A 22539-nucleotide genomic window follows, 5' to 3' on the forward strand; every position below is an offset into this window, starting at 1 on the left:
ACTATGTAGATATTGTGGAGCTAATTCGAGCTATTTGGAGCTTTGAAGTCTGAGTAAAAGCCCAAGGGATTAAGCCGGGATCGTGTTCGGGGATCGAGGACCAAGTCTGGACGTCAAAAATCAAGTTTGAAGCTGTACTCTGAGAAAAGTACCTTGCCGCGGCGCGTGGGGTACAGCGGCTGTGCAAAATCCTGCTGCCTGCAAATTGTTGGCTCTCTGGATTTCCCCACTAATGACCCGCATGGCGTGTCGCCCCATGCGGCGCGCCTGTGCAATTTTTATAGAGTAAAAGTCCTATTGTGGCTAGGAAAGGGTGGTTTCGTCTGGGCCTGACCCTACTTGGTATAAATACATGAAAAAATATTATTTTCTGGACTTTTGACATACTTTGGACCTAAGGAGGCTAAGGAGGAGTTGGAAGAACATAAGTACAAGGATTTCATCATTCCTTCCTCACTCAAGACCCGAGTTTGGATTGAATTTATGTTTTTCTATACTTTAATTTTATTTGTGATGAATTTCTCCATATCTATGGAGTAGTTCTATTTAGGGTTTGATGGATTTGGTGTATTGATGAGTGTTTGTGGATTATAACTCTAGTTTTATGTATTGAACGTTTTTTTGGATGATTTAATTGTTGCATCTTTATTCACTAGTTCATGTAATCGAAAGAGGCATAACTTGTGATATCTTTGCATTATATTGTTGGTTGAGTTCATAGATTCTTCTAAGTAATCGAAAGAGGCTAGTTGAATCATTGATTAAACCTAATTAGGAGAATAACCGAAAGAGGTTTTCCTAAAGACTAATCCATTACGCATTCTTGCATGTCTTCACGTTCTTAAATTGGTTCATCTTGTGAGGTTAAAACTTAATCGAGAGGGGAGTTTTTGCCGAACGTTTGGACTAATAATTGAGTGAATTCAAAAGACTCACTTGAACATTAGAAGTGAATTATCTAGAGTTAGATCCCGAATAATTATCTTACACCTATCCTATCGAAACCCTATCTTCTCCCATTGATAACCTTCTTTGCTTATTCCTTGTTTCGATTGTCATTAGTCAACAACTTTAGATTCTTAGTTAATTTTAGTTAGACATCTTATAAATCTCAATTGTTGATCATCTTGGATAGCAACCAAGCTAGAAACTACGAGAATATTGTTTAAATCAAATCACTGTGGATACGATATTATACTATACTATATTTGATTAGCGAGCAGAATTTAAGTGTGTTTTGCGCTCATCAAGGGCAATGGTGTCATGCACTATACATGTGCTGAGATTTGATATACTTAATGATTTAACTATGATATTGTCGATTCTGGTATGTATACTTGTCATGCAGGTATCGAGTTGTATTTCTTCTTTTATGATTATTGATACTTGATGTATGTATTTGATGTGTTGAACTTGGAATCAGTTAGATTAAACCATGCTTAGATGATTTCTGTGGAAGAAGTTATGCCTTAACTGCTATTCTTGAAAAGCATGCTTAGTATCCCGTTATTTGTGAAAGGTTGAATTTGATATTACTTGAGCTACATTTATTTACCGTTGTTGTTGTAATTGGTTATTGGTAATGAGTATTGGACCTTGACGAGCTCATCACTGCTTTCAGCTTGAGTTTAGGCTTATTACTTATTGAGTACATGGGGTCGGTTGTACTCATACTATACTCTGCACTTTATGTGAAGATCCAGGTGCTGCTGAGAAGGGTGATTGCTAGGGTGTGTCACCGGTATCAGCTTTGGGAGATTCGAGGTACCCGTTGTTCCGTTTGCAAGCCTTGAAGTCCCTTTTTCTCTTAGCTTATGTCATTAGTGTTCTATCTTTGAGATAATTTTGTATTTTGAACAGACTCTATATTTAAATTATGTGGCACTTATGTACTCGTTGACACCTAGATCATGGGATGGTTTTAGTTGTATTATTGCTAATGACTTCAGTTATTTATGATTATTCCGATGTTGAGACTATTTATCTCTGTTATTTAAGTTTGTTTCTACTTATTTATTGCTTTCTAGCCTAGCAAGCAGTGTTAGGCACCGTCACGGCTTTGGTGAGATTTAGGGTCGTGACAAGTTTGTATCCGAGCACTAGGTTTCTTAGGTATCACAAGTCATGAACAAGTCTAGTAGAGTCTTGCAGATCGGTACTGATACGTCTGTACTTATCTTCGAGAGGCTACATGGTTGTTAGGATACTTCACTTATTTCATTCTATGTCATGCAGATTTGTTCATCCTTAAGTCTGAATCCTTGATTTTCTATTCTCTGATAGATGGTGAGAACGCGATCATCTGGTGCAGCTAAGCAGGCGTCGGTACCCCAAGCTAGGGCCGTGGGAGGCCGGGGTCGAGGCAGAGATAGGGGCGGAGCACGCGTCACAGCTAGAGCCCCTGCTCGTGAAACTGCTGTTGAGCCACCAGTAGCTCATGTTGAGGAGCAGGTGCATGATTATGTAGAGCCGGAGGTTCCCGCTCAGGTTCCCCAAGGCTTAATTGGTTTTCCAGCTGTTCAGGATGCCTTGATCCGCATGGTTGGTTTGTTCGAGAGTTTGACTTAGGCCGGGGCATTTCCTACTGTACCGGCTACTTTCCATGTAGGGGGGGAGCGCGGATTTGTTTATCCTTAAGTCTGAATCCTTGATTTTCTATTCTTTGATAGATGGTGAGAACACGATCATCTGGTGCAGCTAAGCAGACGCCGGTACCCCAGGCTAGGGCCGTGGGAGGCCGGGGTCGAGGCAGAGATAGGGGCAGAGCACGCGCCACAGATAGAGCCCATGCTCGTGAAACTGTTGTTGAGCCACCAGTAGCTCCTGTTGAGGAGCAAGTGCATGAACCCGCTCAGGTTCCCCAAGGCTTAATTGGTTTTCCAGCTGTTCAGGATGCCTTGATCCGCATGGTTGGTTTGTTCGAGAGTTTGACTTAGGCCGGGGCATTTCCTACTATACCAGCTACTTCCCATGTAGGGGGTGGAGCGCGGACTCCAGCTACCCGTACCCCAGAGTAGGTGGCCCATGGTTATCACATTCATGCAGTGTTACTAGTTAGGGGAGTTCAACCTACTATTGTCGCGTAACCTGAGGATAGGCCTGCGATGTCAGCTGATGAGCTAAAGAGGTTAGACAAGTTCACAAAGTTGCGTCCTCCTCACTTTAGTGGTACACCTTCAGAGGATGCTCAGGGATTCTTGAATCATTGTGATGAGATTTTGCGCAACTTGGGGCTAGTTGAGTCCAACGGAGTTGACTTCACCGCCTTCCAAATGTAGGGTCTGGCCAAGAGGTGGTGGTAGGTTTATGAAATGGGTCGACTAGCAAGATCACCTCCTCTTACAATGGGCTCAATTCTCCTAGGTCTTTTTGGAGCAGTTCATGCCACGCACCAGCAGAAGTCCATAAAAGCGAGCACACCAGCAAATCTGGCCGGAAAATCTCAACTCTGCAACCTTCTTTCTCCCACTAATGTTCTACTCCCTTTTTTACTTTTTATGTGACCGCCTAAAAACTTGACATTCCATCAGAAGATCTCAAAGAAAAACACCATTGGAGTATTGCGCGAGAATATGACAGAGCCTCTACAAAAAACTCCACTCCGACGATCACTTTTTACGTCCAGACCTCACTCTCCTCTCTTCTCTTTTTTCAGGAAAAACAACACATGCAACCCCACACCTTATCCAAAATCTCACCTTCGAACTTTCAGATCTGAAGATCGGAAAGCTAAAAAACCATTCACATTGGGTGACAGAGGGAAAGATAAGGCACATAGATTTTGGAGTGAGATAGAGACAGAAAGAGGAGGGAAAAAGTTTGGAAGAACTTGATAGATTAGGAGGGTATAGGCTGAAATTCTTTTTGTTAAAATTGATAGTGGTTAATAAAAAAGGAATTGGATAAAAGGTATATATTGAGTGCCGGATAGCCATAGAGGGTAAGAAACTTCTAGATTCTCTACGTTATGAATACAGCGGTTGATTTCTAATATAAATCTATGTGCAATACAAACTATGCACGGAAGAGCCTATCACTGCAGCTTCCCCAGTTAGATTTTACTGGCATGCGCGGTTCATACTTTCACAGTACTCACCCCTTGAGGGTGAAACATCTTTTCGTCTTTTACAGAAATAAGGAAATACTCTCTTTCAATTAACATGCCTTCTTTTTTTGTGATAAGGTCTCTTTTCCAATTAATCTAATTCCCAATGTACCTCTGTTAGGCTTTTAGAGGTCATCGAGTCATACAACAATAAATTATAAAGAGAAGAAATTTAAGAAGAGATCAAATATAACGCTTCACACCCTCCATGATCGGTTTTAACAGCAAACATTCTAGCACTTACAAGGCCAACCCGGGACGGGAGTGAATGGCAGTGCCCATCTTATCTTAAGACGTCAAAAGGTGCACATCTAGTTAGTTTAAGCATAGTAGTTTAAGCTGGCTTTCTTCTTAGCCTGAACCTGAATGATACCTTCATTGAAATCTTCATGGGTAACCTGCAAAACAGTAAAATTAAAACAAACGCTTATAGCTTGCAAACCATAGGAAAATTGGGGAATGTGTTTCTCTACTATTGATTAGTTTCAATCTTAATTCATGGTTCATAACCAACAACTATCAAACCAAACTAGTTGAAACCCTCTTGACAAGGATAAGAGGATACATATCACCATCATAATCCGCCTTTTGACTGCTAAAACCAAAGACCTTAAGGGCCTGTTTTATTTGGACCGGTGTAATGATATAATCTGAACTTTTAATTACCAGTTGAAGGTCCCAACTAGTGTATCATAAACTGAAGTTTACAAGCGTGCTACATAATTATACAACAAGTGGGAATAAGAATTTGTCAACCATCAATCTAAAATACAATACAACTCTTTTAGCCAAAAACACTCCTTTGCATCTTTGTGACTTTTCACATAGCTTTTACATGTAATATTAGAATGAACAGATCACATTTCACAAACAAATTTGTAATATGCTTCTCAATACTTAAACTTTTGCCTTGTTCAAGTTATTTGGATGTTAAGCTTCTAACATCTTCAGTTAATTCAAACATCTTCAACTTTTTAGGCCAACTAACATGATAAGACGCAAGAAATATTGTGGCTATCTTCTGCTTTTTTCCGATTTTAGGCCAGCTAAAATGATCAGATGCAAGAAACATTGTGGCTATCCTCTGTTTCTTGTTCTTTTTTGACGGATCCAATTTTTTCCTGAATTAAATTACAGAAACTAAGCCAAACAGATAAAGATCATAGCCAGAATATCAGCACAACAGAGCATGTCATGCACAAGTGGGAGCAGCCACAAATAGTAGAGAAAGAGGGGAGAAAGAGAGAGACCTCAGTGGCATCACGGCGGAGTGCTAACATCCCTGCCTCAACACATACAGCTTTTAATTGAGCCCCATTAAAATCATCTGTGGATCGAGCCAGTTCCTCGAAATTCACATCGGGGTGAACATTCATCTTTCTAGAGTGAATCTGCAATTCCAATAGAGAATCAAAAGAAACCAAAAATATTGAAGAACTTGTTTCTTAGATTAGGGATAGGGCGCATCAGATATACACCAATTTTAGAGGAAGACCTACCTGCAAGATTCGAGCCCTAGCTTCCTCTGTGGGATGGGGGAACTCAATTTTACGATCCAATCGACCAGATCGCATCAAAGCAGGATCCAAAATATCAGCCCGGTTTGTTGCTGCTATAACCTGAAGTAAAGGAAAGAGACTAATACAATTCACTCAAACATAGAGAACCAGAATAGTAAAAATACCATGAAACTTTTTGCACTGATGTGCAGCTAAATTTTACGACCCCAACAACAAATACTAGAAAATTGGGAAGGGAATATTTTTCTCAATGTCCAAACTAGTTTAAGATGGGTAAAAGTAGAAAGTACAGGCAAGAGAATAACCTTTATCCTATCGTCACTGCTGAAACCATCGAGCTGATTAAGTAACTCCAACATAGTTCGTTGGACCTCTCGATCCCCACTAACTTCACTGCAATCAAACAACATAAACTAGTAAGTTAAGGTCCAGCAGTATCGCATCTATAAGGAAGTTTGGAGTGACATTTCTTTCATGAAGTACAAAGTAATCATATTTTCAGTCATAACATATATCAACAGTCTACACACGCGCGCGCGCATATCCGTGTGTGCATCCGTGTGTGCATGCGTGTGTGTCTGTAAGATTCAAACATTTGTAAGTGAAAGCAAGACTCTGCATATTATATAAGGAGATTTAGGACCCGTTTGGCCATAGATTTTGCCAAATATCAAGAGTCTGCATACTCTCTGTGTGTGTGCAAGATTAAAACATTTCTAAGTGAAAAGAACATCAGCCACATAGTTACCTATCAAAACGCTTTGTGCCTATAGCATCAATCTCATCAATAAAAATGATGCAAGGTGATTTCTCCTTTGCCAGCTGGAAAGCATCACGGACAAGTTTTGCTCCATCTCCAATGAACATCTGCATTTAGTACAAGATTCCATTGATAAGCAGTATAAATGAGATGCAGTTGATTTATGCACTACTTGGGTAGTCAGAACGCCGAACAGTAAAACGTAATCTTCTAAATGCAAATTATCTGTCATGATATCAAGTTTTCTTTCAGAAACAATTAACTCTAGTCAATCAATTTATGGAAATTAGCTGACAAATTCAATATCAATAGCAAGTTATGCCTATCCCATGCTGCGAAAATCTGTCACGTATAAGGTCCGCATAGCATTACTTTAAAATTACTAGCAAGAAGATAAGAGTATTTTCACGCACTGGACATATGGATAACAGGGAGATGGTTGCTTGACATCCAAATCATACTGTAAACAAATAACTTAGAGAGAGATGAAATTTCACGGAATAACACTCGTATATATTGAGCTCGTAATGGTACCTCGCAATTCAAAAGTTTAGTCTCCAAAGCGAGCAGCAGTGCTACTACGATCTATAGATTTCCCATCTATATCCAATCCCAACGAGAATAGAAGCGAGTCGCTTCCGGACTGTCTTGTAGTCGTAGTCTTTTAGCTTATGTAGTCGTCGGCCTTCCTACACGCATGCGTCCGCCAAAATGCCTCCTTGGTTCGGGACGAAGCCAAGCCGATACATACGATAGGCGAAGGAAAGACCCCCATTTCATAACGCCTGGGGAACGCAAGTTTGATCGAGGATTGGAGAGGAAAGGTGGAAGAAAGGGCTCGGGATGGATTTAGGAGTCTTTGTGCGAGCCGTATGCGGTGAGAGTCGCACGTACGGTAGCGGGGGGGTTCGCGTCTATACGTGTAGTGTGGTGCTTAGGCCTACCCACCCTATTTGTTCCATGATCTATGGGTCTACTGGAGCTACCCACTGACGCGATACAAAAGACGACTTTCGAGAGTCGCTTATCCCCTTGAACTCTTCTCTCAAAAAAGACGTTGTGCGGGCAAGTCGATCAAAATCAGTTATTGTATGAGGTCTACCCAATGCTAGATGCAGAGGCGCATAATAGATCGATATGAACATCATGAATTGTCCCGTAATAAAACCAGTTGTTGTTGATACCTTCTTCTCGGTTCCTTCTTCCATAACCAGAGCTCAGATAAGGAAGAGATAAGAGGGCCCTATGGAGAATGTGGTCAGAAATCCATAATAAAGTCCGACCACAACGACCGAATTGATTATCTTACATGCATAAGGATACTAGATTACCCAGTAGAAAAGATTGAAAAATCATCACAAACCTCCCTTATTTCTTTTCTATTGCAATTTCTGGATTATTATATGATGATTTTTGAAAGCATCTCGGCGAAAGAAGACTGAGAACCATAAGGCGAGCGCCAAAACGCTAGCACAAACTGCTCCCACAGACACGCATGATAAGGGGGTGTGGGGACAACCAGACCACCACTTTTATCAGATATGGGCCCGGACAACCCAAGAACCCGCCACTAGAACCCAACCCTTAAGAGGCTAAGGTCCAAGGGGCTACCGCAGGAAGTCAGCTTCACCTGTAACCTTAAGGAATACAGAAAGTTACCCGGAATTCCTAGCAAGGACTTTGCCTGCTATTCATTCCTAAATCCCTTTCACCCTTAACTAGCTAACTTGATGGGACGTCAACAGCGGGAATGCCAAATGCAAGATCTGGACCTGGAATTGCATTGCCAACCTCCTGATTGTCTTCTTATCATTTTCCGTTGCATGTTTGGGATACGTTTGGTGTTCAATATATTCCCTGATGTCAGTAAACCATGATTTACCGTTGGGTGCCCTTTCAATGGCCAAAAGATCACTATTGAACATGCCGGGAGTCAACTCAAAAAATTCTATTAGGTTGCAATACACCGGGCTACTTCTTTGTTCTATCATGATTGGGCGGACTTTCCCTCAGGAATGATTTGAGAATGAATGCGAGAGTGGCATCCTGCCCTTGTGTATGTATAGATATGCTGCTTCCTTGATTTACTTTAGGTCCACCCCCAAAGTAGCCTAATGACCTAGACATATTCCAAGGTGGCACTTGTTTTCGAGTGTGCAAACTACATTTTTTTTAAAAGTGTTTGTTTGAGTTTTTTTTTTTAACAAAAGTAGTAACTTTTTCTCTTTGATGAATTCCAAAGTCAAATTTTCACATCTTTCGAAAAATCCAAAAACTAGATATATCAAACACATAGGCTTTAACTAAAAAGGGCAACCCGGTGCACTAAGCTCCCGCTATGCGCGGAGTCCGGGGAAGGGCCGGACCACAGGGGTCTATTGTACGCAGTCTTACCCTGCATTTCTGCAAGAGGCTGTTTCCACGGCTTGAACCCGTAACTTCCTGATCACATGGCAGCAACTTTACCAGTTACGCCTAGGCTCCCCTTCAAGCACATAGGCTTTAACTGAGATTTATAAATGTGTATTAAATGTAAGTAAATCGAACGAACAAGCTTTTGACAAGATCATCAGTAAGTTCAATACGAGAACCACCTAGCATCTTACTTAATGTAATTGCAACAAATGCATTTTAGAGCAACCTAAAATGCTCTAAGTTGTGGTACTCTGGAGTCATGAAGGGTAAGAATGAAGTGGGTATTTTGGTGGACACTGGACTGGGATCTTCGAGACTGGTAGAGGTCAGGCGGGTGAGTGATAGATTAATGACTATTAAGCTAGTGATTGGGGAGTGCACTCTAAATGTAGTTAGCGCTTACGCACCGCAGGCGGGCTTGGATGAGGAGGTTAAAAGGCGCTTCTGGGAAGGGTCGGATGAGATTGTGTAGTATCCCGCCTGCTGAGAGGTTATTTATAGGAGAGGATTTCAATGGTCATATTGGGTCGACTGTTGATGGCTATGGCCTGGTGCATGGCGGCTTCAGCTTTGGGGTTAAGAACAGAGGAGGTACTTTGCTGTTTAGATTTTGCTGAGGCATTTGAGCTGGTGATTGCGAACTCTAATTTTCCGAAGAGGAGGGAGCATTTGGTTACTTTCCAAAGTACGGTGGCAAGGACTCAGATTGATTACATCCTCCTCAGGAGGTGTGATAGAGGGTTGTGTAAGGACTGCAAGATTATCCCGGGGGAGATCCTAGCGACGCAGCATAGGCTCTTGGTGATTGACGTCGGTATCATGATAAAGAGGAAGAAGAGGTTGGCACGAGGACGACCGAGGATCAGGTGGGGAGCCTTGACTAAGGATAAAGCTCAGGAGTTGGAGGGGAGGTTATCGACTTTGGGAGCCTGGAGGAGTAGTGGAGACGCAAGCGCTATGTGGACGACGACGGCGAACTGTATAAGGGAGGCTGCGAAAGAAGTGTTAGGGGTCTCGAAAGGTTACTCGGACAGGCACAAAGGCGACTGGTGGTGGAATGAAGCGGTCCAAGGTAAAGTGGAAGAGAAGAAGGTGGCGTACCTGAGGTTAGTAGGGAGCACAGACGAGGAGGAGAGGAGAGCGAACAGAGAGAGGTATAAGGTAGCTAGAAGGGAGGCGAAGTTGGCAGTCACGGAGGCTAAGACTGCTGCGTTTGGTCGTCTGTACGAGGAACTGGGGGACAAAGGCGGGGATAAAAAGTTATTCCGGCTGGCCAAGGCTAGGAGAGGAAGGCTCGAGATCTGGACCAAGTGAGGTGCATCAGAGATGAGGACGGTAGAGTACTGGTGGGAGAGGCATAAATTAAGAGGAGATGGCAGACTTACTTTCATAAACTTCTGAATGAAGATGGTGACAGGGAGATTGTGCTAGGTGAATTGGGGCATTCCGAGAGTCACCGAGACTTTGGGTACTGTAGACGCATTAGGGTTGAGGAGGTTGTGGGGGCTATGCGTAAGATGAGTAGGAGTAGAGCGACCGGACCAGATGAAATTCCGGTAGAATTTGGAGGAGTGTGGGTAGAGCAGGCTTGGAGTGGCTGGCTGGGCTGTTCAATGCTATTTTCAGGACGAAGAGGATGCCGGATGAGTGGAGGTGGAGTACGGTGGTACTGTTGTACAAGAACAAAGGCGATATCCAGAATTGTAACAACTATAGAGGTATCAAGTTACTAAGTCATACCATGAAAGTGTGGGAGAGGGTGGTAGAAGCGAGGGTGAGGAGGACTGTGTCTATATCCGACAACCAGTTCGGGTTCATGCCGGGTCATTCAACTACGGAAGCTATCCACCTTATTAGGAGGTTGGTGGAAAAATACAGGAATAGGAAGAAGGATCTGCACATGGTGTTTATTGACCTGGAGAAAGCGTATGACAAGGTACCTAGGGAGGTTCTTTGGAGATGTCTGGAGGCGAAAGGTGTGACGGTTGCTTACATTAGGGCTATTAAGGACATGTATGATAGAGCTAAGACTCGGGTTAGGACAGTAGGAGGAAACTCGGAGCTTTTTCCGGTTGTTATGGGGTTGCATCAAGGATCTGAGCTCAGCCCATTTTTATTTGCCCTGGTGATGGACGCACTGACACACCATATTCAAGGCGAGGTGTCATGGTGTATGTTATTCGTTGATGACATAGTTCTGATTGATGAGACGCGAGGCGGCGTTAAAGAGAGGCTAGAGGTTTGGAGACAGGCCCTTGAGTCTAAGGGTTTCAAGTTGAGCAGGACTAAGACAGAATACCTGGAATGCAAGTTCAGCGCCAAGTCGAGGGAAGCGGGCATGGACGTGAGGCTTGAATCACAGGTCATCCCCAAGAGAAGTAGTTTCAAGTACCTTGGGTTGGTTATCCAGGGGGAAAGGGAGATCGACGAGGATGTCGTGCACCGTATAGGGGTAGGGTGGAATGGAGGTTAGCATCTGGAATCCTATGTGACAAGAAAGTGCCACTGATGCTCAAAGGTAAGTTCTATAGAGCAGTGGTTAGACCAACCATGTTGTATGTGGCAGAGTATTGGCCAGTTAAGAACTCACATATCCAGAAGATGAAAGTAGCAGAAATGAGGATGTTGAAGTAGATGTGCGGGCACTCTAGGATGGATAAGATTAGGAATGAAGATATTCGGGAGAAGGTGGGCGTGGCTCCGATAGATGACAAGATGCGGGAAGCAAGACTCAGATGGTTCGGGCACGTGCGGAGGAGAAGCCCAAATGCCCCAGTTAGGAGATGTGAGCGGTTGGCTTTGGCAAGTACGAGAAGAGGTAGAGGGCGGCCCAAGAAGTATTGGGGAGAGCTGATCAGGCAGGACATGGCGAGGCTTCAGATTTCCGAGGACATAACCCTTGATAGGAAGGTGTGGAGGTCGAACATTAGGGTTGTAGGTTAGGAGGTAGTGGAGCACTTTTCTACCTCGTTCCGGGTGAGAGGAGTCAGATAAGGTTGTGTCCTAACTTGCTAGTGGTTATTGTTGTGTCCGCACTATTCTTCAACTTTTCATAGTACCGAACCTTACTTACGTGTTATTGTTATTGCTTTTCATCTATATTCTGGGACTTATGATGCTGTTATTATTTCTATGGTTTCTGTTGATGGTACTGATATATTGTCTTTTTCGTCTCCTTGAGTCGAGGGTCTATCGGAAACAGCCTCTCTACCCCTTGGGGTAAGGGTAAGGTTTGCGTACACTCTACCCTCCCCAAACCCCACTTGTAGGATTTTATTGGGTGGTTGTGGTGGTTGTTGCATTTTAGAGCAACCATTTGTCCCAATTGAGAGGAAAGAAGCAAACAGGGGATACATTACTAATAAAAAAATAAAAAAAATAAGAAAACAAGAATAGTGGATACAAGATACTAGAGTAACTTGCACATACAGAGTATCTCGTATGAATTCAAGCAATTGAACACAACAATCACTGGAAGTAGAATAAAACCACCTGCACAAGTTGCGGCCCTGCTAGCTTAAGAAAAGTGGCATTTGTCTGTGCAGCACAGGCTCGGGCCATGAGAGTTTTCCCGGTCCCTGGAGGCCCATACAAAAGGACTCCTTTTGGAGGGCGGACGCCTAATTTCTGGAACCGTTCTTTGTGTGTCATAGGCAAAACAATTGCCTCTACGAGTTCTTGAATCTGTTTCTCCAGACCTCCAATATCATTGTAGTCTTCAGTTGGTTTTTCATCAACTTCCATTGCCTTTACCCGAGAATCATATTCAGATGGCAATGTATCTAATATCAAATAACTGTCTTTGTTTACTCCGACAAGATCACCAGGCTTTAACTTATCCGGGTCAACAAGGCCAACAACAGGCAGGAAAATTGTCTACAATTGCCATGAAGAAGGACTGAATTAGTAAAAGACATTTGCTAAATCCAAATGGCTTTCAAATGGAGAACAAGGATCTAGTTGTGAAGTTCAACCATAAAAAGGATATAAATGCCAAAGAAGTTGTGGTAGTATATATTAAAAGAGCACTAATTAGAAGAAGAGAATTTAGGCAGTTTCTGTGACATTGCATCCCAAAAAAGATAGTCATACAATTTTATGAGTATAACGACTCACCTGGCGCGTGGACGTTTTCAGTACAACACATTTGCCCTTCCTTTGTGAGTCAAGATCAATATTTGCACCATCCTCCTCATCCTCTTCCTCTGGATTCATTTCCAAAATCTGAAAAGATGAGGATCAAATGAGTGCCTCAAAGATAAACTGCTCTACCCTCCATCTCTGCATAACACCCTTTATTAACAAAACAAAATCCATATTATATTAAAAGCACGAAGGCCCTTAACGAAATGTCGTTCGCCTTTTTTGCCCTTTAAAAATAAAGTTCACACCGGATATAATAGTCATTTAATTATTTTTATAATATTTAGAAATAGACTTAATTATTTTCCTACTATTTAGCAATAGTCATTTAATTACTTTCCTAATATACATGACTTTAAAATTAACTAAAATTTTGGTTATTAAATATTTTCCTATTTGAAAATTCTAGGAAATCCTAATATTTAGGACTAAAACCAATTAAATATATTTAGAAATTTATTTGACGTCAACTAGAAGAAGAACAACTAAATCCCAATTCAATTCGTTCCAAATTACAATTTTGATACTTCTTCCTATCAAATTCGAGAGACGAATTTCACGTGATAATTGGATTCTTAATTATGTAATAGATATAAAGCAAACATAGGTTAACACTATAAGTACGTTACCCAAAAAAGAACTACGTATAAGAGTATATTATAATAATTTTAAAATATAATTTAAAGAATTTGAAGTCAAGTATGAACTTTTTCATTTTTATTTTTCTAGAATATTTTACCTTGCCGATAGAGATTTTATATGGGACAAACTTATAATTTAATTATTTTTCTAATTTTTAGAACTTCTAAATCAACTAAATTTTTGTTATTAAATAGTTACTTTTTTGAACTATGTAGGAAGTTCAAATATATAGAACTTTAAAATCCATTAAGATTTGACGTTATACAAATTATTTTCATATTTTAATTATGTAACATAACTATAATCCTTTTCATATTATTTGATGTAATATTTAGTACTTTAAAATCAACTTTTATATAAGAGAAGATATATTCATTGTGAAATGTAGAGACAGTTATTAAATTGTATAAGGAGTTAAAAAAGAAACATTTCCATAATCCTAGGTAAATAAAAATAGGTTAAAAAATATTCCCAAAGTTTCTGACGTACGTAAATAAAAAAGTAAGATGACTAATAATATAATTCTAATGTAAATAACTCTAGGATTCTATGAGTTCTTTTTAGGAATGTATTATTTACCTTTTTCAGTCAATTGCTTCTTAAAAAATTTCATATATACTTAACAATTGACATGTTTTGTTAGGGAATGTGTTTTGGTGTTGTCTTCAAAAATATTTTTTCCATCCCTAGGATTTTGGTTCTTTTATACTCCCTCTAGTTCACTTTGTGATTTTTTTGCCTTTTTTGTGGTACACAGTATTTGATTTTTTCAAATATCAAGAAAGACTTAATTTCTTTTTTCCAAAGTTGCTCTTGGAGTAAAGAGCCTAGGAATATTTGTTGTATTTCCAATGAACAAATTAAGGTTAATACGGTCAATTACATTGTTAATTAATGCTAAAAGGTGAATTCCTTAATATGTATGAAAATAGCCAAAAAAATCACTTAAAGTGGACCGGAGGGAGTACCTTCTACGCGGTAAGTACTCCGGAAATCTTACTTCGGTGAACCTCCAAACCAATGTGCATTGGTTTAAGACACTAATTTCTACCCAACTTTGGATTATTGATTAAAAAAATCTTTCACATGGTCATTCTCCCCCTCTCCTCCTAGATTGTGGAAACAAAATACAAAAATTTTATTGAGAAATTAATGTATCTTTTTATTATCAACAGTCATATAAAATATTTTTGATTTTTTTTGCTCTTAATTGCATGATCTTATCCAGTCTTGAGTTGTTTTCTTGATCAATATTTAATAGTCACATGAAAAGTTTCCTTTCCAATTGTTTGAACAATTGATGTTCGGATGAGTTGTTTAGCGTCACTTTTTAACATTATTTACACACATTAATTTAAATTTAATATATAGATATGTGTGTGCAATATTGTTTCAGATTTATAACATTTGATGATTTCATATTTTTAATAGAAAAATTGGTAATAGCTGTAAATAAATATGATCTTCACTAGAGTCTAGAGACTAGATGTATTACGATACCTTGGAGAGGAACTCAAAAAGATTTTGGTGATTTTTTTTTTTCATTTTGCTGTAAATTGGTGAAGTAATATTTCTAACATTTGTTGATACAGAAAAACTGTTGGCAATTTCAAATAAATTAATAAAAAGGTGGCATTCATGCCATTTTAGTAAAATTCAGTAATATCTGAATAATATAGTAAAGAATTTGGGAACTTTTTGAGGTAAAATTTTTTCTTTGTTGAGTTAGTTAAATAATATTATCATGTTCAGGGACTTGATTTTTTCTATTAATTTTTTTATTACTCAAAACATTCTTTAGTAATCATTATGTGATTTTAAAAAAGTTTATATATATTAAATAAAAGTACACGCGCAACGCGCGTACTCTAAAACTAGTATTAAGAAAAAGAGAAAGGAAGACATAATAGTATGTGCAAGAATATTGTCTTCCCCAAGGTCTTATAGGCAATTCAATTTCTTAAAATCACATGACAGAAATGCCGAAATATGCCTTCTTATACACACATATAGCCTCAACAAATGGGGAAAAATATCACTTCCAAACAAGCAACAGTAGACATTGCAAGAAAAACCTCTTAAGAATTGCAGAACATAAAAATCAATCACCAGCCCTCTCCTCTCTCCCCTGGCACCAACCGGTGTTTCTCGCAAGCAACTTTTGTCTTCCCAAAATACATTTATCCATCTCTATCGTCTTGACCAAATGCATTTGTCATTCCCAGATTAGCACTTCAATTAGGTTTCTTAGGTGAACTCTCCATCTACTTAAACTAATGCGATGACGAAACCCATATACTATACATGCATACATATTAAATTCTCAAAAATATAAGGATCATATCAGTACTGCAAAATTCTACATAAACAAATATTTTCCATATTAGGAGACCCTTATTTCAAGTCCAGAAAAATAATCACTAAAGTCTCAACCATCCTTTACAATACAGACCTGAATGGCTGTCCAATTCAGAGTTCACAATATGTCCTAAAGATTGTTAAGTATCTCAATTCATTTGCCACAGAACAGGATATCTACGGAGCCAAGTCACTAAGAGGAAGCATGAAGATAACTATTACGATGCAATTCCACAAAAAGTACAACAACAACAAACCCAGTGAAATCCCACAAGCGGGGTCCAGAGAAAGTAGTGTGCACACAGACCTTACCCTATCTGGTGCAGGTAGTGAGGCCGTTCCCGAAAGACCCCCGGCTCAGGCCAGCATAGTCACAGCAATTTCTACAAAAGTGCACGTTTCATAAATTGGAGAAGATATCATGCAGAGTTGGTCCTTTGAGTACTTCAGATCTCCCTCTCTTTTTAACTCCTTAAGCCACTGCAACTAGAGCCCTACCCTTCCCCACGGGAACTGGCTCGAAAGGAGAATAAGTACTGCAGTGAAAGTTTGAGATTGAAGTTTGCTTCTTCAAAGCTAGGATTGAAAAGATTTAGTGGCCACCCCACTAGCTCCACCCTCGGATTTTTAGCACGGTAGATGGCTGTTCTTCACATTCTCAACCATCCTTTACAATACAGACCTGAATGGCTGTCCAATTCAGAGTTCACAATATGTCCTAAAGATTGTTAAGTATCTCAATTCATTTTCCACAGAACAGGATATCTACGGAGCCAAGTCACTAAGATGAAGCATGAAGATAACTATTACGATACAATTCCACAAAAAGTACAACAACAACAAACCCAGTGAAATCCCACAAGCGGGGTCCGGAGAAAGTAGTTTGCACGTAGACCTTACCCTACCTGGTGCAGGTAGTGAGGCCGTTCCCGAAAGACCCCGGGGCTCAGGCCAGCATAGTCACAGCAATTTCTACAAAAGTGCACGTTTCATAAATTGGAGAAGATATCAAGCAGAGTTGGTCCTTTGAGTACTTCAGATCTCCCTCTATTTTTAACTCCTTAAGCCACTGCAACTAGAGCCCTACCCTTCCCCACTGGAACTGGCTCGAAAGGAGAATAAGTACTGCAGTGAAAGTTTGAGATTGAAGTTTGCTTCTTCAAAGCTAGGATTGAAAAGATTTAGCGGCCACCCCACTAGCTCCACCCTCGGATTTTTAGCACGGTAGATAGCTGTTCTTCACATTAATGAAATGGTCATAAATAATTTGCCAATACTTCTCTTTCTACACTTCTGGCGCAATCAGAAGTCAAAGGCAAAGAATATTCCCTGGCTGCGCACCCATTCTACCCATCTAATAAGTAATAACACTATTGACATTGTTCATTACCCCTCCAAACGATCAGGTCCAGTCCCATTGCTCGGGGACAAATCATGCTTCATCTAACTGAGGTTCATAAAATATATTGTAGAATAAGACGTGCAAGCTATCCTGTCATCCAATATATCAAATTGGAAATTACCCTAATCAAGTAACATGGAGTATCCTATTTGGTGATGATATTGTACTAATTAATGAAACTAACGAGGGGTGTCAACTAAAAGCTAAACTATGAAGAAGCACTATAGAGAGTACGGATTTTAGGATAAGCAGAAATAAGACTAAGTATATGCTCGGTTTAGTCAGCATAAGAAGAGTGAAATTGAGGTGAGATTAGACGAGATTGAGGTGCCTAAATAGAAGCAATTCAAATATTTAGACTTGTTGTTCCAGGAGAATAATTACATATGAAACAGATACACATTGAATCAAAACCGGACAGCTGAAACCGGGGTATTTTTAACAGTAAAAGACTATCAGGGTGTTAAAGTAATAGAAGGATGCCTACCAAAGTGAAAAGGTAAGTATTATGGAAAAGTTATAAGATTCATCAAGGGAAAATTTCACATAAGAACAATCGGGCTCCCTACTTATCAATTTTATAGCCCACATTTCAATTTACAACCAACTAGCCCAAAAATAATAGGCTAAGATTCAACATCCAACTCCAATAGGTTCTCGAAATTACTATTTAATTTTTTAAAAAGATTGTTCAAGCTTTTAAGTTAATTTTTAAATCAATAACTGTGACTCAAATATTAGTTCAACAAACCAAATCCATTTGGGTGGTGAAAATTAGATTTTTAACAAGCTTAAATATGTGGGTTTAATTTCGAATTTGATTTTGTGAGAAATTTGGAGTGGATGTTATTTAGACTTGTTAGAAATAGTATAAGGAGGTTGTGTATAAAATTTGAAGTCATTTAATGGAGATTTGGACTGGTTTTGAACAAGAATTGCAACTGAAAATCGTGAAAGAAGTTCGTCTATAGACGCTTGTATAAAGGTGTATAAAAGTGTATAATAGTGTATAAGATGTGTTTATACACTCATACACACTATTATACAAGATTATACATAATTATACAAAAAACTGACTTCGTCTTCTTCCTTGCGTCTTTTCTGAAATTTAACTCAAATCTTGCTCAAATCTACTCCAAATCACTTCAAATTTAAATTTTGAACTCCTTTTGATATTTTCAATCAATTGGAACAACACCAAATCCAAACTAACAAACTCAAAAAATCTTATTTTCGAAAGCAAAGCTTTGAATGGCCTTCAATGGTGGACTTCTACTCTTCAATTTTCTTACATTGCAACCAGGTGACACAAGAGGAGAAGCAGAAAATACACGGCCCCTTGAAGCATATGTAGAAGATGTGAGAAGAAGAGAGAGTGAAAGCAATGATTGTGAGAACACAGATTTAACTCCATAGCTTTTAGAAGCAATGGTTGTAAGAACACAGGTTTTGAATTTGCTAGTGCTTTCAAAATATGTACAATATGGGCTAGGTAGGGTAAAACTTAAAAACATGGGCCATTTTTTGTTATGGTGTGAAGTCATGTGTATTTTCTTGTAATTCTTTCATTCATCAACACATCCACGAGATGAGTATCGCAAAGATGCGGATGCTAAGATACACGTATAGCAATACAACAAGCTCTACAAGATTAAAAAATTTACCACATCCACCAGAACGTGTAGGTAGCACACATTTGAGGATAAAATGAGATATCGTTTGAATGTTTTATCATCTCCTGCGTTGACCTTCAGATGCACCAAGGCGGCCGAGATAGATCTAAATGAACATAGAAGGAAATTGTCTTGAATGACCTACCATCTTTCGGAACCCATGCAGACTCAGGGAAAGATAAGGCACAGTGAAAGAAATATATTTATATAGGTGATACCAATTAATAGGAAATATGTTTCAGTCATGTTAGTAAGTAGCTGAAATGAGGATGTTGCGATGGATGTGCGGACATACCAGGAAAGACAACATTAGGAATGAAGTTATTAGAGACAAGGTGGGAGTGGCCTCTGAGAAGGACAAGTTGCGGGAATCGAGGCTGCGATGGTTTGGACATGTGAAGAGGAGAGACATAGATGCCCCGGTCAGGAGGTGTGAGAGGTTGACCATGGCAGGCTTGAGTAAGGGCAGGGATAGACCAAAGAAGTATTGGGAGAAGTGATTAGGCAGGACATGTTATTGCATCACCGTACCGAGGACATGACTCACGATAGGAAGGTGTGGATGTCGAGGATTAAGGTGGTAGTTTGACAGGTAGTTGTGAGTTTCTCTTAGTTTACCAGTAGTACTTGTATTATTCTTGTATTCTATTATTCCTGGTTCTTTATTACTTGTTATGTCATTCGCTTCCATTACCATATTACATTACTGCTGCTGTTGCTTGTTGCTTTATTTTTACTGTTCCTTAAGCCGAGGGAAACAGTCTCTCTGCCTTTATAGGTTAGGAGTAAGGCTGCGTACACACTACCCTCCCAACCTCTTGTAAGGGATCAAGCTGAGTTTGTTGTTGTTGTATCAGTCATGTTAGTACGTTTATTTTAGGTCCTATACTTTTAGGAGTCTTTTGACCCTATTAAAGATTTTTGTGCCAGCAAAAACCATAGATAACTTCTGATACTTTTATTTTTGTATCTATTTTGTATAATGTTGGCTTGAGATGGATTTAATTGGAGAAACATGGTTAGTGAGGATTTAATAGCTGACCATCACTTGTTTGGAACTAAGGCCTTGTTGTTGCATTCTCTTACCCTAAAGGCTTTCTCATTGGCTCTATTACGATTCATAGTCTCATTGTGAACAGATTTTTTCCTTTCTTCCGACATACAACAACTTAAGGTTCCGATTCCAGGAGAAGTTGATGCCCAACAAATAACATAAAAAACAATTAGTCGCTGGTCTACTTACACTATTAGAAAGTACCAATTACACTGCCAATGATTTTAGTGAGTGTCTTAAAGCACTAGTTTCATAAATCCGGAATTATAAATGCAAACGGTGAACCCTAACAATAAGATAACATAACAATACCTCAACAATGTTGCCGACCAAGTAAGGAAGCTGCTTGTTGAGCTTAATTTTCTCCTGATTCTCCTTTATCTTTTCCTTGAATGAATCCAACTCTAGATTCGTTCTCTGCAGCTCTTCCTTTAAAATTCGGATTTCGTTGTCAAGCAAACGCGCAGCCCTAATAATATCATCAGTGGACATGGCATACAGGTCATCTTCGAAGTTGCCGTCCTCTGCCGCCATCGGTGTCGCCATCCACAACAGAGTAAATCTATCAGAGAGTAAGTCTATCAGAGAGCACTATGGAATGAGGGACTCGATGTGTGTGTGGCTTGTAGATTGTAGAATCAGAAAGGTTTATAGAGATTAGAGAGTCACGAAAGGAGAAAATACACCAATTTCTGATTATTGCATTTTCAATCCTTTCAATTTTAGTTTATCTTTAATTGGATCCCTGTAGTTAGTAATAACACCAATTGTGGGCTAGTAGTTGGTAATCTATCTATTTGTCTATACCTATTTATCTATATATATATATATACACACACACATACAGACATATACTATATTAAAAGCACGAAGGTCCTTAGCGAAATGTCATTCGCCTTTTTTATCCTTCATAAGTGTATTTTATGTTGGATAAAATTGTAATTTGTAAATACAAAAAAAAAAAAAAATTATCGAAATTGAACCAACAATTAATGTCAATTTAGACTTAGGATTCTTTTACCAAAATTGTGTCGAACATGTAATAGCTAGCTATAATTAATATCGCTAGCAAATAGTATCCAAACAATTAATATCGCTAGCAAATGTTTACAAAGGTGGGGTGGCGTTGGGAGCTAGATTGGGAGATTTAACTTGTTTTGGCTTGAATCTATGGCACTGAAAAGCAAGAAAATTTTTGTCATTTCAGTTTATGCAAAATCTTTTTTTTTTTTTATGCCACATATCAAACTATGCTGCAACCTAACAAGTTTGTGATATCTTCTATCAAGTTTGTGATGTCAATATATACTCTAATGAAGCTATTAGATATAAATACTCTTCAATTAACATATCATTATTATGTATCCATCTTTTAATTTTGTGATGCCAATATACATTATAATAATACTATTAGTAATATTCTATTAACATTCTCTTGCGGACTATTCGTTTCACATGATTTATTCTATTTATACCATTCGTGGCTTGACCACGCACACTCCTCCTTAATTAAGTAAACCATGTGTTAATAAATGATAGTGTCTTAAAGAAGTTTTAGACATATGCAGTGCCTTCAAAACTTCTGGTTCAAAAACTTAATGGAGTAGCAATATTTTTTTTCTCAACTCATCTTTTTTGCTTGATTATATAACCTTTCTTTGATTGATACAGATGCTATGATCTTCATTTGTTAGTAAACTACGTTAATGCACAATTATAACTTGTGAAAACAAACGTATGAGATATCAAAATAATATAATACATATTAGACAACCATTCTGGTTGAGTGCAGTTGCTCGAGCGGAATAAAAAGATCAGCAAATTATGTTATGGTGAATTTAAACACTAAAATGCCAGTGATAACTTTTAATGAAAATTACAATGTTCTTTACAATCAATCATCATTTGTTAGTTTATACTTTTATGTTGATAAGCTAGCTCTGTTAAGTTAGTACAAATAGTTGAATATTCATTTTTACTACAAAATATCATACATGACTAATTTTCATAGCAAATTTAGAAAATTTACAAGTCTATAATCATACAATTTATAGATAAATAACATATTTCAAGAGTCTATTTTTATCTAATTTAGTCAATCTAACCAGTAAAGTCTTAGTATTTTTGCCGATTTCTCTCTCTCTCTCTCTCAATATTTTTTTTGTAATGGATAATAGTTTGAGGTGCTACATATGGACAAAAATCTTCCCTAATTACTCCTGGCATTTTTATTTCGATGGATGATTTTAATTTTTTTTTTGGTTCTTTATATTTAGATTTCAGAACACATCAACTTCTTAGGACATTACATGCTAAGCGAGCAAAGTTCAAAAATCGCTCCAGAACTTTATTTTTTGGATAATTAAAAGTTTTTGGCAAGATTTTTAATTATTTTCATAGTGAAAAAATTATTTTTCTTTGAAAAATATCTAAAAGCAATTTCTTAAAAATGACAAAAACTTCTTAA

At 38.7% G+C, this 22539-nt stretch overlaps 1 protein-coding gene across 9 annotated transcripts in view; it reads right to left on the bottom strand.

The window, feature by feature from the left end:
* LOC107800555 (26S proteasome regulatory subunit 6A homolog) overlaps positions 1 to 20721 on the bottom strand; it is a 40818-nt gene extending 20097 nt beyond the window's left edge. For 5 of the 9 annotated variants that reach the window (XR_012699256.1, XR_012699258.1, XR_012699257.1 and 2 more), the window contains exons 1-8: positions 20385 to 20721; positions 12917 to 13024; positions 12293 to 12676; positions 6374 to 6492; positions 5931 to 6018; positions 5605 to 5724; positions 5356 to 5496; positions 4350 to 4503 (exon numbers count right to left, since the gene is read on the bottom strand). Coding sequence is in view for 3 of the 9 variants with exons in the window: in XM_016623747.2 (XP_016479233.1) it covers positions 4426 to 4503; positions 5356 to 5496; positions 5605 to 5724; positions 5931 to 6018; positions 6374 to 6492; positions 12293 to 12676; positions 12917 to 13024; positions 20385 to 20618 (1272 nt within the window). In the remaining 6 variants the exon portion in view is untranslated. Of the gene's footprint in view, positions 1 to 4297; positions 4504 to 5355; positions 5497 to 5604; positions 5725 to 5930; positions 6019 to 6373; positions 6493 to 12292; positions 12677 to 12916; positions 13025 to 20384 lie in introns of those variants that run through there. The other 4 variants (XR_012699259.1, XM_075230822.1, XM_075230821.1 and 1 more) reach the window with 2 other exon arrangements.
* Between the last annotated feature and the right edge of the window lie 1818 nt (positions 20722 to 22539).

This window comes from Nicotiana tabacum, chromosome 15 (assembly GCF_000715075.1).
Source record: "Nicotiana tabacum cultivar K326 chromosome 15, ASM71507v2, whole genome shotgun sequence".
NCBI lineage: Eukaryota > Viridiplantae > Streptophyta > Magnoliopsida > Solanales > Solanaceae > Nicotiana > Nicotiana tabacum.